The following is a 17,267-nucleotide window of genomic DNA, read 5'->3' as shown; positions in this document are numbered from 1 at the left end:
CAACATCCCAAAAGGAAGCTGAAGGCATCGGGATGCCTTTGGGTAAAGCAGAAGCCGTGGACTCAAGGTGAGGCCTCCTGGCTCTGCCAGCACATTGCCTCTGGGCTCTGCCTGAAGCCCAAACATTTCCATCTATTTATCCTGTTATGCAGGGTAAATTATTTAGGCAGGTTTTAGATGGAAAAAGGAAAGTTGCCTCTGCTTTTATTTTGGTTCAACTCAGTAAGTGGTTAAGCATCTGCTGTGTGCAGTCATGTGCAAGGTGCCAAAGGGTGACAGAACATGCCACCCCAACTATGCCACTTTGGCACAAGGGACCAAAAGCAACTGAGAAGAAACAGGAAAGCTCTCTGCCTTCTCCCTGTTTGCCTAAAAGCAGGGCATAAATGTGTAGAACTGTCCCCATCCCCTCACTACCAGGAAGAAGTTAATTCTCAGACACACTGAACACCCTGCTTAGCCCACAAGTGGCACCGGAGCAATCTACATTAACAAACTTCACTAATTTGCATTTTTCATTAGTTCCCTCCTTACATTCAGGTAAGTCACTCAATTGTGACTGACTCTTTGCGGCCCCATGGACTGCAACATTCCAGGCTTCCCTGTCCATCACCAACTCCTGGAGCTTGCTCAAACTTATGTCCATCAAGCTGGCAATTTCATCCAACCTCTCATCCTCTGTTGTCCCCTTCTCCTGCCTTTAATCTTTGCTAGCCTCAGGGTCTTTTCCAATGAGTCAGTTTTTCGCATCAGGTGGCCAAAGTATATTGGAGTTTCAGTCTCAACATCAGTCCTTCCAATGAATATTCAGGACTGATTTCCTTTAGGACTGTCCCTCCTCACATGCCTTCCCACAATTCGTGCCTCTAGAAGCTCAAAGTCCTTTTCCTTTGTGTTGTCACTTCTCTACAGATGTACTGTTCTTTTGTTAAGATGCTATATAAGACCAAGTTCTAGCCACCCTTTGAATTACACGCCACTGGGTACTCTCTTGTGTAGGGGCAATGCACATATAAATAAACTCCAGTTTTCTCTTATTAATCTATCTTTCTTCTCAGCAGAGAGCCTAGGAGAGTAGAGGAAAAAATCATTTTTCTTCCTCTACAGTGTCCACGATAGATACAGCCTCATCGTGCTTATCACTACACTCCAGTGAGAGATGAATTAAAAAGTATCATTTAGTGACAGCCTATGAAGCCTCTCCTTGATGGCAGGCCATAGTACACCACTGATGACTAGAACAGATGCAAAGGTAAGTAAGACAGCCCTTGCCCTGGAAAGGTCACCATACAACAAACAGCACTACCGAGAACAACAAAGGAAGTCACGGTGGAGGGCTGGAGGATATCCTTTCAGGGGAGATATATATATGTATGGAGAAACAAATACAGAACGAGCAAAGTATACCAAAATCTCAGGGGTTGTGGTGTTCTCATGTCTGCCTGTCCTTTTCCTGAAGAATTAGGGTTTGTTTTTTTTAATAAAGAAGTGATTCTCAGACTTATAGCTCACAGACCTCTATCACAAGGTGAAAACAAATGGATGACATTCCCTACCTAATGGTGCTTTTCAGTGTTAAATGAAGTCAGAGGGGGAAGGGTCTGTTTTGATCATACAGAATCCACAGAGGGGCTGAGAATGAAAGGAAGAGTCGAGAGTAGGAGGGGAGAGTTGGGGTCGAGGTCAGGCTACCCACCCTGGACCTGGTGCCGGGTCAGGCTTAGGTATCAAGACCTCCCCACACTGTGGACAGCATCTGGCATGCGTGGCCTGTGCCTGTCCTGAGCTTTGTCTCATCCTTTTCGGCGTGCTGGGTCACTATGTCTGAACTCCCATCTGGCAGGGGCAGGCAGCGGTGGTGGTGTGACAGTGTGGCCCTGGCCGCCAGCCAGTGGGAGCAGGAAGCAGCCTTTATACAAGACAAGGGCCTGGTGGTCTACTTGCCCAATTCCAGATCTGGCTTTTCTGTTAATTTCACAGCTTCCATTTGCAACTGGGAAGAGGTGAATTACATAATACACACTGCAACTTGGCGTGTGCATGCAGGCTAAGTTGCTTTAGTGGTGTCCGACTCTTTGTGACCCCATGGACTGTAGCCAGCCAGGCTCCTCTGTCCATGGGATTCTCCAGGCAAGAGTACTAGAGTGGGTTGCCGTTCTTACACAATACACACTGCCTCGTGATCCCTTCTTTTTCACTCTTGCATTGCTTTACCTGGGGAATCAAGGTGAGAGCTAAAGGAAGAGCTTATAAGCACCCCATCCTGCACTAAAGCACTGATTAGGCTCTGGGAACCGTGAAACTTCTCGAACTGCCCCAATCTGAGGCAGTGGCAGAAACAGAAGGTCAGTTTAAGTGGGGAAAAAGCCTTCAGTGTCCGCAAAAACCAGCTTGAAAGAGGACTGGACAGTGAAGTGTACAGCTGAAAAGAGCTGGCCAGATCAAGAGTGCTAACCTGTAGTTTTATAAAAGATACCTTCATTAAATATGTTATACATCTACAAAGGATATCCTGGATTCCCACAATAGGCCCTTCTTGTACAATGTTTGGATGACATTATACAAATAAAACGAGCAGAGGGCCTGCCAAGTTGTAGGTAGCGGTCAATGGACCTTTTAAAAATATCTACAGTTTCTACAGTAAGCTGGCATCCAGTCCATCCATTGTCATGCTATTACTGCAAAGACAACTAAAGGATGAGCACACTGAACATTTCGACATGGAGGACATTATTATAGGATTGCAATTTAACAATACTTTCTATTTTTCTCCTTAGAGCTTAGGCTGTTTTCTCTCCTGAAACTATGTATTAGTATATTAACTTTCAGTGTAAATACTCCTGGAAAAAACAGTCTGAGATTTTTCTTAAAACATTTAGCTTTCTAAAACAGGATGCCAGTGCCAGGATCATGGTTAAAAATAAGTCTCTAATAATTGATAGTGGTCCCTTAGGGCATAGGTTGGTAGAACTCAAATCATAGCTCAGCACTGTGAATTCATTTAAAAAGAACATACAACTGGGGAGAAATCAGAGGATAACTACCCACACAGCTCAGATGTTGGGAACTATGTCTTTATATTCATTTAAGCAAACTGAAACTTTCTGAAGGGATTTAAGAGTCACCAGTGTGGCTTATATTAAAAATTGGTTTGGGAATTCCCCTGGAGGTACAGTGGTTAGGATTCTGACCTTTCACTGCAGGTGCATGGGTTCAATCCCTGGTCATGGAACTGGTTCACTTCTGTTTTTAAACATATTTTTAGATTTTCTTGAAGTCACTAAATATAGACTCTATTCCAAGGAGAGTGTCATTTCCTTTTGAGCATTGTATGAATTCTGTCAGAGTCAAATATTTAGTAAATAGAACCATTTTAAAGCTAACGTGTTAAAGAGATTCCACATCTATACCAATAGCTTCTAATAATTGGATGTGAGGGATTCTGTGATGTGGTTCTCTCTTAGAGACTTTTTCTTCTTCCTTCTGTTGAAAGACACGTACAGCAGACTTATTCAACAGAGGCTTGAATTCACACCCATCAGTGTGCGTGATCTGGCAAAAATGGAAGTGTTTTTGAAAGACAGGACTGAGGGTGAGCCACGTAACATCCATTCAGGTTTGTTCCAGGCCACTCCCCTGACATTCATTGGGAAACTCCATCTCTGCCTGGAAATCTTTCTTCACTTTTGGTAAAACTGAAAAGCTGACTTCAGCGCCTCAGGAGATTATCCAAATTTCAGATGATCTGCTGCAGGTCTGTCTTCTGTTAACAACATCTTCCTGGCCCTAGACCAGCTTTCCCAGCCTTTAATGAGCTGTTACAATCGCCAAAATTTATTCATTATTCGGAAAGGCTACCAGTCTGCTTAGCACCAGACAGATGCAGGATCGACAGGCTGAGGACTGATCTCTGTTTTACAGATCAGAACGTTGTTCTTGGATTATGTCTCACATATTCTGTTCAATGGAAAGGACTCATAAAAGCAGCCTTATGACCTGAATTCATGTATATAATTGTGAATCAAGCAATAGGGAACATTTTTCTTTCTATAGAGAGAAAGTAAAGCACAGATTAATGACCAGAGTTTCCCCAAAAAAGAACCATAATGATCTAAGGCATTAAAATATACCTTGAATTACTAGATGAAGTTAATTCTTATTCACCTGGCTGTGCTAGGACTCCAGGCTACTATTCATTTCTTAACGAGAGAGCCTGGGCTAGAACCACACTCAGTAGTCTAAATTCTGATGCATTCCATACTCACCTCCTATTTTAGCCTAGTAACATGCACAGTAATCCTTAGGGAACAGATTGAGGAACATCTCTTATCTCTGTCTTTCCTGCACCCAAAGCCCTGTTATCATTTGATCTGCCATCTACAGGGAGCACGTGTGTCCCACCTACCCTGTCACCTACCTCTGATGGTAGGTGACACCATCAGAGCAGTGGCAAGCTAGATATTGTTCAAATCATGTGTTTCAGGGTGAATGAGAGAACACAGTGCTGTTCTCAAGGACCTTACAGTCTAGAGGCGATGGTCAGACATAAAACAAATAATTAAAGGACGATGAAGCCTAACAACAGAAGCAGAAGAACATGTGTTTGCAATGTAAACATTACATGTTCTCCCAAATATGTATAGATGCGGTCCAAGTAAGAGTCCACCATAACAACAGCTACCATCAGATCACTGTAGCAGGATTTTGGTTTTGTGTTAAGTATTTTGGCATGTATTATCATATTTGATCTTCAATTCTAAGAGATAGTTGTTCTTACCGTCAGAGAAAACTGAACCTGAGTGAGTTTAAATTACTTGCCTCCCCATACCTCAGCTAAGTAAATAGTAGAACCAGGATTTAAAACCCATAACTGATTCCAATCCTCGAGCTCTTTTTTTTTTTTTTAATTAATGTTTATTGGAGTATAGTTGCTTTAAGAGCCTGGTGGTAAGCTACAGTCCACGGGGTCACAAAGAGTCAGACACGACTGAGCTACTAACACACCTAGTTGCTTTATGATGTTGTGTTAGTTTCTGCTGAATAGCAAAGTCAATCAGTTAATCTCAACCTTTTTGACCCACCTCCTAGAGTAATAAAATAAAAACAAAAATAAAGAAATGGGGCTTAATTAAAAGCTTTTGCATAGCAAAGGATACCATAAGCCAATCCCAAGCTCTTAGCCATCACTCTTTCTCCCTTTTCACCTTAGCTAAGGAAAAGATGGGATCGATAAGAAAAGATACAATCAGTGCAATGTTTGGGGCTTGTCATTTCAGAAAGATGTGTTTTCCCTCTCTCCCCAGCTCATTGCCTTCTCAGTGGCTCTAGGGTATGGAATTTTTTTTCAGAATTCCCTCCGGCTGTCTTTTCACCCAGCACAAAAAGAGGTGAGGGTAGTAATTAAAATCAGGACTTGCTGGACTTGAAAAAAGAAACTGCAGCTCCTCCGTAAACAAAACAAAAACTGTTTAACAAAAGAAAAAAAACTTCATCCTTTTAAGATCCCCAGAGAAAAGTGAGCTTGCTAGAGGTTGCAGAGCTAGAAGCCAAGTCTTTTGACCTCAAGGATGGACTTTTTTCCAAACATACTGCCCTACTCCTTATGTTAATCAAGGGTGGTAGCAGCCAAAACATTGCCGTTACCTTAAAACAACTAAATATGTTTTAAAAGTTCCAAGTTTAGGAAGTACATCCATATATTATCAATGTTAACTTTTAAAAATTGAATTCCATTGGTATACTGATCTTTTAAATGTTACCATCCAAAAGAAACTTAACTCAAAGGCTTATATAATCCTTGGAGGAGGAAATGGCAATCCACTCCAGTACTCTTGCCTGGAGAATTCCATGGACAGAAGAGCCTGGTAAGCCCGAGTCCGTGGGGTCACAAAGAGCTGGACATGACTGAGCAACTAACACTTATATAATCCAAGCTCTATATCACCACATGGGTGGATTTTATATGAACAAGCATTCTACAGGCATTATCTACAAGCACACCTTTCCCCCAAATACCCCGCATTCTTTTGGGGTCCCAGGTACCAGAAGCAGGCTGTTTAGTGACCACCAATCCATGTATCTCCCAAGGCTGCTAAATTCTCCTCTCCCTTATGCAATTCATGTTAGTTAACAGCTTACTCAGTGATCTGCAAGACACCACAAAATTTCCTACCCAGAGCTTCCCAAAAGGCCACGAAATAGTGGCAGGCACCTCCCAAACCATGGCTCAAGTAGAAAGGGATAATTTAAATAAGCATCTACTTGCATATGGAAACTTCGTGGAGAATTCTCAAATTTAGGAAATGGAAAATAAATAAACAGCTATGTAATAGCCTCTGCTTAAGGGTCAGTCCCATTTAAAAGAATAGCGTTCACTGAGTGCCTACTCTAGGCACCAGTCTAAACAGCTGAAATGTACTATCTCATTTAATCCTCATGATAAACCCATAGTTCTCATTCTCCCCATTTCACAGATGAGGAACACAGGACACAAGAAAGGACAAGTAATTTCTTCAAGGCTACAGCACTAAAAGATGGCAGAGCTGCGGTTCTCTCCCAGGCAGCCTGGATCCAGGGCTCTCATTCTTGAGGTCTCCCCTCCCCCATCCCTTAAACCAAATCTTCCCAAGTATGCTCAGTCTTTCCACCCTAAGAGGGATGCAGACAGACAGACAGACAGCTATACACCATTGCTTACTAATCTTCCTTGCTGTAAACATCATAGAGTATGGACTAGATACAATAGATGCCCAAATCAGCAAGATGTGGTCTTTGCTTCAAGATACTCCTGGTCTCGTTTGGAAGATGGACCAACAGGCAAGTGCCACTGCCCAGTGGGACTGTAACAGAAGCGCCAGGAGCAAAGGGAGCACCCTGGTGGGCACCTCACCCAGAATGCAATTCCGGCAGGATACACAGAGGTGGGCCGGGATGTGAAAAGGAGAGGGAAAGGGGTGGTGGTAAAAGCTGAGTCACCAGGAAGCATGGCAAACTGGAAATCGTGGCTTTGTATACTGGTCAGTGAAAACAAAACGCAGTTGCCAAACATTTGATTTCTAAGTATATTAAGTTCTGCCAGCATGAAAAAGGCATCAGAGCAATTCTGATGATCTCAAGTGGTCAGTCCTACCACAGAACAAAGTGAATCCTTCTTAATATTTAACAGTCAAATTCCGGTTTGTTCTTAACACTTGGCACTGCTATGGAATCCCTTACCTGAGACTCTATGACCCTCTTACCAGCATTAATTCATTCTCCAAATAACCTCATGATTGGAACAAGCTTAAGTAAACAAACATCTATAATTCATTAAATTATAATAAGGACAGAGTAGAGAAGTTAAATATCTTGGCAAGGCCACCTAGTGAGATCGATTGCCCTTTCAAGTTCACTTGGGAGAATTGTCTAATCTAGAAACATATTTCTTGAATTGTCTGCTGTGCATTTAACTTGATAGGTAACAGGAATGAGAATTTACCAGGAAGCAGACAGCTGTTTATTTCTAAACTACTAAATAACCACAACACTGAAAGATTTTACCTTAGTAAAACTTAGATACTAAAGTAGAAACTAACTGTATTCCAGGAATGAAGCATGCTAAAGGTAAGTAACTCTGTGGTTTCAAAAACTCTGAAATTAAAAAGGCTTGAGTATGATAAGACCCAAACCATGACTATCTGGGCCAAAATGTTACTGATAAATCTCATTGACTGAAAGAGAATAAATCTAAGATCAGATGTTCTGTTTTCTCAATTAAGGAAATGGGTTTAATACTCTAACTTTGCATGATTTGAAGAGAAGTTTCTTTATGCCAATCAATTCTTTGGAACCATCTATTTAAGAAAAAAACAAAGCAAGACAGGAAGATACTGGTTTGGACAACAGATGGTGAGAATAATGTATATTTCAACAAAATGATAGGGTGAATCATACTAAGGGGTGCTTATGACCAAGAGCTTTCAGGAGGATAGATTTTGTTTCAATTTGGTAGATTTTGCTTTAATAAAAAGGAGGAAGTTGGTTTGAAACAGCCCAAAGGGAAGCATTGAGAAACAGTTTTCAAGGCTTTGCAGGAGTCCATCCTAGAGCCGTAAAACATAACCACAACTTGAATAAAAGCAAGGAAGCAAAACAAAGGGGGAAAATGGGGAAATGGCAGAACACAACCAGAGCCAGGTGAAACTCTGTAAAGATTGCAGTTGCAATCAAATGATTGTAGGCAGGAAGAAAAATCTTCCCAGATAAGTTGTGGGAAAGAAAGGGTTTCGGAAATAATCAGCCACTGAATACAAAGCCTGATACTGTTTGCGGTGCAGCTGCCACAATCTTCACCCCAATGAAACATCAGAAGCCACTCATTTTGTTCCCTTATCAATAAAGCACCTCCTGAGTTTCCTGCACATAGTAGGAATGTGGTGGGAACTCTGTGGATGAGCTTAGTCATGTGTGTCTAACGTAAGCAACCAAGGTGAGTCTTGGAAATCCACAAAGATTCAGTTTACATGGTAGAGAATCCTTAAGAAAAACAACAGCAACAAAATCAGGTTCTGCGGCTCACTGTTTTTCAATGCATCTTAGGGCAGGTATTCGCTCACCAGAAATTTATTTATTTATTTATATTAATGAAAGATTTAATACAGCAAGAGATATATCAACCATAAACATTTATGCACATAATGACAGAATATCTATGAAGCAAAAACTGAAAGAATGGAAAAAAAGAATAAACAGTTCTATTATCATAGTTGGAGATTTCAATATCTCACTCACAGTAATGAACAGACCAGCCAGCCAGAAGATAAGGAAATAGAGGACTTAACACAATAAACTAATGAGATCTAACAGATATATACAGAGAATACCAACCAACAACAGCATAAACATTCTTCTCAAGTGCACAAGACATTTTCCAAGATAGTCCACATATTAGGCCATGAACTGTCACCAGAAATCTAAACTAGAGCATGTGGCAAACACCTGTTCCTCACTGCTAAACACACACATCCCTGTGCCCCGCTGAGCCATCTAGGGCTGCAGGGAGAGATGCTGCTCTAGGAAGATGAATGCATGATACAGATGGGAGAGGAGGAGGAGCTGGCCTTCTCTCTCCATCTTCACAGAGGCTTCCCCAGTCTGCTGAGATAACAGAAGGCTTTTCTACTAATCCCGAGAGGACTAGCTCTGCAGATTAGGATTTCACTTAACCAAGCACCGTGCTGAGCAAATAAAAGATGATATACAAGTGTTTTCTGATCTCAAGGAACCTACTCTCATGAACATCAGTGAAGACACCAAGGAAATAATCAGAACACCCCTGGAGGGGTGCCCTCACCCCAGTCCCCCTAGGGCTGGCTATGCCTTTGGCAGCAATTCTCCAACATATTCCTCTCCGAGTTCATGCACAAACTACATCAGAGGCTCCGATTACTAAATTCTAGGAAATGCCATCTTGGGAAGTCCTCTCCCCTAGAATATGCCAAAGTCAAAATCTCACTTCAGAAATTAAATACTTTAAGACCTATGGAATCAGTTTACTTTGTGTTGATAGCCAATTTTCAGCTAATTGATTTTCCTAATTTTTGTCTCCTTCTCTTCTACTAGAGGCTATTGTAAGAGTAAAATAATAAAATAATATTTGCAATGCTCTGCTTGGTCAATGGTAGGGGCCTAACGTGTTATCTATTACTTTCATTATATTTCATTATATAAGCATTTACTATTTATGCATGAACTACACAAGAGACACTACTAGAAAAATCATTTCCTAAAGATTCCTAAATCCACCAGAAAAAAGTAATGGATCCTGATCAGACATTTTCGTAATTACTCTTTTAAAATTCTATAGTATTTTATCTGAAGACTGAAAGAAAATCCCCAGCCTGGTTGATAGCAGTACACATGCATACATGAGCAGTTTTCTACAGGAATCTATGGGAATATTCTCACGGAAGACAAACTGTTTGATCTATTATGATTTCTAATTTGGTATTCCTTGGGTTTTTTCCAAAGCAAAGAAATAAGCCTAGGGAAACTATAAAAAGCAACAGGCCACAGTTAAAAACCAACAGCAACAAGAGAACTGGTCTGTAAGTGCCAAAGCATTCACCCGCAGCTGAAACTGGTCACATCTGGGTGTCTGTGCCACTCTTAGAGAATTTTTTTTAAAGACCCTGCATCATGTACAGTTTCTTTACAAAGGTTTATTAGGTAGAACTTGTTAAGGCCATAGTCAACAGATCAAATGGGAAAGGCTGATTAAAAATGAAAAATAATATTTTATTCACTATCATTTAATCATTTCTAATCTTCAGAACCACAGTCTCGTTTTCACCTCAATGACTGCGATGGAAACTGGCCCACAGCCTAAAAGCTGGCAAGTATCATTCTGGATGGACAGCAATCAAGGCAAGCACTTAATTTTCGGTTATCACACTTTCTCCTTCTTTCCTCCCCATCTTACACCTCTCTTTCACTTTCCCCCATTTGACTTCAGTTTTACAATGTATAGTAGGACGAGCTTTAGCGTTCTAAATCCTAAGCCTTGAGCTATTTACAGACAAGTATATTACAAGACATTTGTAACAGTAATGCAGTGATTCAGGGCATCTTTTGCCAATGTAGCACATACACCGTTTGCTCTTAAATGATGTCATCAAATAGCCTCTATCAGTATACCCCACTTTCATAAGCCATAGAGGAAATTTAGGTACTTTAATTTAGAAGATGATTTTAAATCCATTTCCTGTAAGCCATAAGCATACAGACTTAAGAAGAATACTTACTTTTGCTCCACGAAGAGGGGATCAAAGAATTCTGTTGTGATTTTGTTTGCATACAGGGAACACCCGGTCATTGAGCACAGCCCTAAAGAGCATCAGAAGGAAAGGACTATGACTCCGGGTATTTCATTAACATCCTGAAGCCCCTTGTTTGGAAGAAAGTTACTATTTACCTGACAGTATGAATACAATCCCAGCCAAACAAGCAATTTTAGCTTTGGCTTTATCTGAGCCTCCGACTTTGGTACATTTCATGCCAATCAGGGCGAATATGGAAGCAAAAAAGCCTAGGCTGACAGCGGCAATCATAAGTCCTCTACACGCCTGGATGTAACCTGCAATTAGAGTAGGGCATATACATTAGCATAAAACATGTGGCTGTCCAGGGAGAAACACATTTTACATTGTCCTCCTGAATGACTTTCTGTTTTCTGAAAAAAAAAAAAAAAAAAGACAGAAAAATGGTTAAAACACAGCTTAAAACAGGCAAGAATGGAAAGAAAGTTAATCCCTGTGGTACATTTTTCAGTCTGGCATATGCAGGATCCTCAGGCTACATCTCTGAGTGTTATTATTCCACAGTCACAGGTGAGGAAACCGAGACACACAAGAGCTACGTGATATGCCAGGGATGAGTGAGTAAGAGGCTGGAATGAATCCCATCCAGATCTGACTACAAAATCCACATGACACTGCCTTTCACCCTGAGAAACCTCATCCGCCGCTCTCTCAACCCTCTTACTCCTTTGCACATCAGACCTTTAAAACAGATGTTTTGATGATTTTGACACTGAAAACCTTATAACTGAGCAGAGCTCCCAAAGATTCACATCTTCTAATATTAGTGAAAGATTATAAATGAGACCAACTGAAATATCATCATGAACCATGAGGAATCTAAATCAAGATGTATTTTCATGACCTTTTAAAAAATTTTGAGGGCACATACAATAATACTGGGTTTAAATAAGCATTGGTTAGTTCCTAGAAGAATATTTTATAATTATGAAATTAACTGCATACAAATGGATGCTTTCCAAGTATCCTAAAAGCTTGCTCTGTTGGTTTCTTTGAACATTCCTCCTACACCACTCATTTTCTTAGTCATATATTCTTATTTGCACAGCCAGGATGATGGTAAACTTCAGACTGGCTTTTGTCCAGACATTAACAAATTTTAAATTAATAGGATATAAATGAATACATTTAAAAAATGTCATTAGGTATACTTCAGCCTGAAACAGTGCTATATTCTGAAACAGTGATGACACACCAGTGTAAGTAAATATTTGTTGAACAAATGAACATAGTATCTATCGGGTTTACAGTTGGAATTGAACTTTTTAATTTGAAAAAACTCATAAGTGCCAAGATACACCAAGTCATTTCCTACTGTGTTCAGGCAAAGGCTATGATAATCACATAAGTAATAATTCTAAGGCTACAACAATCATATATTCAGGGAATAATGCCGGAAGGTGGCCTCCAGGCCATGTTTCTTGGTCAAAAAATAAAATTTTAAGTTTTATTCCTATCCCCAGGATCCATTTTGAAGAGTATCCAGAAGATGTTCTAATTAATTGAACAAATTTAGGCCTCTACAAATGCAAACCACAGTCAATCCTAAAGAAAATCAGTCCTGAATATTCACGGGAAGGACCGTTGCTGAAACTGAAGCTTTGGCCACCTGATGTGAAGAGCTGACTCATTGGAAAAGATTCTGATGCTGGGAAAAATTAAAGGCAAGAGGAGGAGAAGGCGACAACAGAGGATGAGATGGTTAGGATGCATCACCAACTCAATGGACATGAGTTTGAGCAAATACTGGGAGACAGTGGAGGACAGAGGAGCCTGGCGTGCTGCAAGCCATGGGGTCGCAGAGTCAGACCTGACTTAGCAATTGAACAACACCCCAAATGCAGAAAGCAAGGACAACGATCTTCCATTTTATAGTGTGAACTGTTTCCAGACAGAAAATAATTTTACTGATGGTGAGGCTGTCAAAAAAAAAAAAAAACCCAGTAAAAGAAACTTATTTTTTGCAAAACAGGGTAAGGGAGGCTTATTTTGGTAGTAATAGTGCTGCAAGGGTGATCTGTGTGTTTGCTGCGGAATGCTAACTCAGCTCCATTTTAAGCTGCAATCCTCAAGTCCCCCAGCCAAACCCAGGGAGCGGCAGAAGCACAGAGGGAGGAAGCCTGTTAGTTCCTTGCAAGGTTTTTTTTTTTTTAATATAAATTTATTTTAATTGGAGGCTAATTACTTTACAATATTGTAGTGGTTTTGCCATACATTGACATGAATCCACCACAGCTGTACATGTGTTCCCCATCCTGAACCCCCCTCCCACCTCCCTCCCCCTTGCAAGGTTAAAGAAAGTCCTCCAGAGAAACCGCAACTAGCTCATCACTTACCACCAGAGCTACTGGGACAGTGTGGTTTCAAAAAAATTTTTGACATTTGTTTCAACCTATGGTTTTGAGATGTTTTAGCTGATTCTTACTGCAATCTTAAACACATTAGAAAGTGTACGCGTGATTTAGTAGTACTAATGGCCTCTCTGTCATGTCCAGCTCTTTGTGACCCCATGGACTGTAGCCCACCAGGTTCCTCTGTCCATGAGATTCTCCAGGCAAGAATACTAGAATGGGTTGCCATTCCCTTCTCCAGAGGATCTTCCCGACCCAGGGATTGAACCCACATCTTTGCATCTCCTGTACTGGCAGGCTGATTCTTTACCACTAGTGCCACCTGGGAAGCCCATAACCTCTATTATAATGTTTTTTAAAAAAAACTATTCTAGAAAACCTTATCATCCACCATAATTTGCATTTACTTTAGTAATCTCATAGACTTTGTGTACAGAAAATACACAAGCCGTGCAAACGGTTAAGTCTACAATTTGATCACTCAGAACATGGAATGCATTTTCCCAGATGGTACACAGTGGTCAGAATCCCAAGCTGGTGCATTCACCCCTTAATATGACTGGGGAAAATAAGAGTAGGCTTTAAACTTTAACCATTACTCATACTATTTTTTTCTGAATTTCTCACTCGGTTCTCCTGTCTCAGCTCTGATACCTACAGAAAGACTGGCTCTGCCCTCTTGGCACAAGAGGAGAAATAGAGAGAGAGCAGATTCTGATGATGTCAGTCCTTCATCAGAACCAACCAGAACCCTGATGTGGAGGGGAAGGTAACTCTGCCTACCATGAGAAGAGTAGCAATAAGTTGCTAACTCATCACATGCATAAAGGGTTTCCCTGGTGGCTCAGACAGTAAAGAATCCGCCCACAATGTTGGAGATGGGGGTTTGATCCCTGGGTGGGGAAGATCCCCTGGAGATGGGAGTGGTAACTCACTCCAGTATTCTTGCATGAAAAATCCCAAGGACAGTGGAGCCACGAGGTTGCAAAGAGTCGGACATGACTGAGCGATTAAGCACACACAGCACACGCACAAAGGAAGGCACTGCAGGGTCTGGAGTTCCTGGGATAAACTCCACTGCCAGCCATAAATGGAACGCAGTTGTTGGTAGGCTCGAGGTCTGTAAATTAGGCGCTACTGGTTCTTAAAACACCCACAGACTCAAGCCTTGGGTGACTTCCCACAAACTCTTTGAGTTTATCTTTTGCAAAGCAGACTTCTACAACCTTGCTTTTTAACAGTTCCGGAGGTCAAAATTTATAAGTAACACCCTCAAGTGAAGTGGTGGTAAAAACCTAGTCAAGGAGGCTATTATTTTTGACAGGTCTAATTTACTGACACCGTTAATAGCTAATTAACACATTAAAGTGCTGAGGCATGAACATATTTGCTCAGAAGTTCTCTGAAGTATAATTTATAGTTAACTTCCTTGGAAAAAATGACAAACATTCCCACTAACAAAAATAGATGGCATAAACTGAAAAAAAAAAAAAAAACCCAACACTAAAGCATAGCTTAAAATGCTTCCCAGCTGTAGTTCAAGTGGTGCTTTGAAAGGAATATGGGTTAGCAATAAACAGAAATCACCAGCTCGTTCAACCGTGAGTTTTTCAATTAGTAAAATACCATGACCTTAATGAATTCCGTTGGAGGAAACCTTCAAGGTGTCCCGTAAAAGTTAAATGTTTTCCACACGTACCTTATTTTCCAACTAGCAGAAATAAAAATATCCACGTGGTGGAGACAATTTCCTAGCAGCACTCTTGCTAGTTGTTGATTGAAGGAAGAAAGAAAAAAAAGAATGTGCTTTTAGCAGATCCTTTGTGAGAAGGATGGTATGAGGGGCAAACACCTCTGAATTTCAGCTCCGGTTCCTCTCTTTACCTGCTGTGTATCCTTGACTACATTCCCTAATCTCTCCAAGCCTGCTATCTCATCTGTAAAACCCAGGGAGAACAGCACTTACTTCACAGGAGGAATAATATGAACTAAGTGTCTGGTGAGTGGTAAGAAACACATCAAAGCTTCCTGTCTCTAACACTAAGATTGATTCTAGGCAGAAATTAGAGTTGGAATCTTAACATGGCATTACATTCAATCTGTACATTTAGCTTCTTTCTTATAGGGAAAACTGGGATAACAATAATACCTCTTGACAATGAGGAATCAGAGCTTTGACCTCATACAGGAAATTCAGAATAATGACCCCATCCTCTGTGTCCAAGAGACACGTTGTTCTTCCACCTAAGATGAGACAGGGAAGCACTGTGAGCCTTCTCTCTCCCTTGGATTTTTCTGCCTGGGTTAAGGGGAGGGTTGGCTTACTCAGGGCTGTGGCCACAACACCCCCTGCTAATGCAGCTTTCTCCCTTCACTTCAAATGCAATATCAAGAAGTCCAAGTGGACCGTGCTGTGGGCAGGACCTGACTGAGGGCCAGCATCCAAGCACATGTGGCTGCCCCGAAAGTTCACTGCAGAGCATCAACAAGCAAACGGGCTTGTTCTGGGAAGTTCCACTTGTAAGTGGGGGGAACTGACTTCTCTCTACAGGGAAAAATGTAGCTGCGTGGCTGAACTCCCCCCTTCAAATATTATCCTGGGAGATAATGAAAAGTAAATGATCACTTTGGGATAGGCGATGCCCTCTTAAGCCACAAGAAGCTGAGCCAGCACGATGAGACTGATACACTGGATTATAGGATACATTTCAATGTTTTGTATGAGAAAAGACACCCACATTTAAAAGACAAGCAATGGGCTGAGATTGCAACATATCTAACAAATCAAAGACCCACATCTAGAATCTAAAAAAAAAAAAAAAATCATTTAAACCAAGAGGAAATAACCGAACCATGGGCATAAGATACAGACAAGCAACTCATAAAAGGAAAAAAAGTGGTCAATAAGTATAAGATGGTCAAAATCCCAGTAATCAGGGAAATGCCAACTAGAATAACGTGATAGGTTGCTGCCCATTAAACTGGATGAGAAACTTAGTGGTGAGAATGTAGAGAGAAACGGGTATTCTCATACTCTAGGTGGACTTAATCTGGCAGTATAAACTGACTAATAAAATGAAGGCTGCTCTGACAATACTACTTCTCAGTATTTACACTACAGAAACACACATACGCACAAAGAAGCAAACAGAAAGGTTTTCCGTAAAGCGCTAACGACAGTGAAAACCTAGGAAGGCTTTACCCAACGTCCAACAGTGGGTAAGTCGTTAAATAAACCAGTTTATTTAACAGTATTCATGCAGTCGTTAAAGAGTCATTTCTATAGGTACTGACTTGGAAAGCTATGTTATTAACTTGAAAACAAGGCAGAACAAGCGGTGATGTCATTTATGTTTTGTAAAGTCATTTTCTAGACACAGCAGCACACGTGGAAGGCCACTTTGTGAGCGGAGTTGTATACAAATGTCACGCCTCTTCTTTAGAGCTGGATGGTTGAAAGCTATGCTCTTCTTCCTCCTCACTACCTCTCTGGCCCCCAAATCTTTCTAAAAAAAATTTATTTCTTTATTCGTATGTGTGCCTGTATGTGTGTTCAGTGGCTCAGTCGTGTCCGACTCTTTGCGACCTCAGGGACTGTAGCCTGCCAAGCTCCTCTGTCCAGGGGATTTTTACCAGCAAGAATACTGGAGTGGGTTCCCATTTCCTTCTCCAGGGGATCTTCCTGACCCACGGATTGAACCTATGTCTCTTGCTTGTCCTGCATTGGCGAGCAGATTCTTTACCACTGAGTCACCTGGGAATCCTTTATTTGGCTGCCCTAGGTCTTAGCTGGGACATGGGGGTTCTAGTTCCCTGACCAGAGATCAAACCTGGGCATCCTGTATCGGGAGCTCAGAGTCTTAGTCCACGGACCACCAGCGAAGTTCCCATGCCCCCAGATCTTGACCATGATGTCTATTCTCACCTGACACACACAGGGTGAGGGCTTCACTATTCTACACCCAATCATTTTCATGATGTATTTATTTCTCAATCGCCACCTCTGTCCCCCAACTGTCCCATAGAAAGAAGCACACCTGCCTGGCAGCCTCTCAGTGAC

General features: G+C 41.3%; 1 protein-coding gene across 2 annotated transcripts in view; it reads right to left on the bottom strand.

The window, feature by feature from the left end:
- CLDN10 (claudin 10) overlaps nt 1–17,267 on the bottom strand; it is a 96,477-nt gene that overhangs the window by 1,129 nt on the left and 78,081 nt on the right. For both annotated transcript variants that reach the window (XM_068984693.1, XM_068984694.1), the window contains exons 2-3: nt 10,952–11,113; nt 10,782–10,863 (exon numbers count right to left, since the gene is read on the bottom strand). In XM_068984693.1, coding sequence (XP_068840794.1) covers nt 10,782–10,863; nt 10,952–11,113 — 244 coding nt within the window. The remainder of the gene's footprint in view (nt 1–10,781; nt 10,864–10,951; nt 11,114–17,267) is intronic.

The sequence above is a fragment of the Capricornis sumatraensis genome, chromosome 12 (assembly GCF_032405125.1).
Source record: "Capricornis sumatraensis isolate serow.1 chromosome 12, serow.2, whole genome shotgun sequence".
In the NCBI taxonomy this organism is placed as follows: Eukaryota; Metazoa; Chordata; class Mammalia; order Artiodactyla; family Bovidae; genus Capricornis; species Capricornis sumatraensis.
This window is presented reverse-complemented; position numbering and strand designations above follow the sequence as displayed.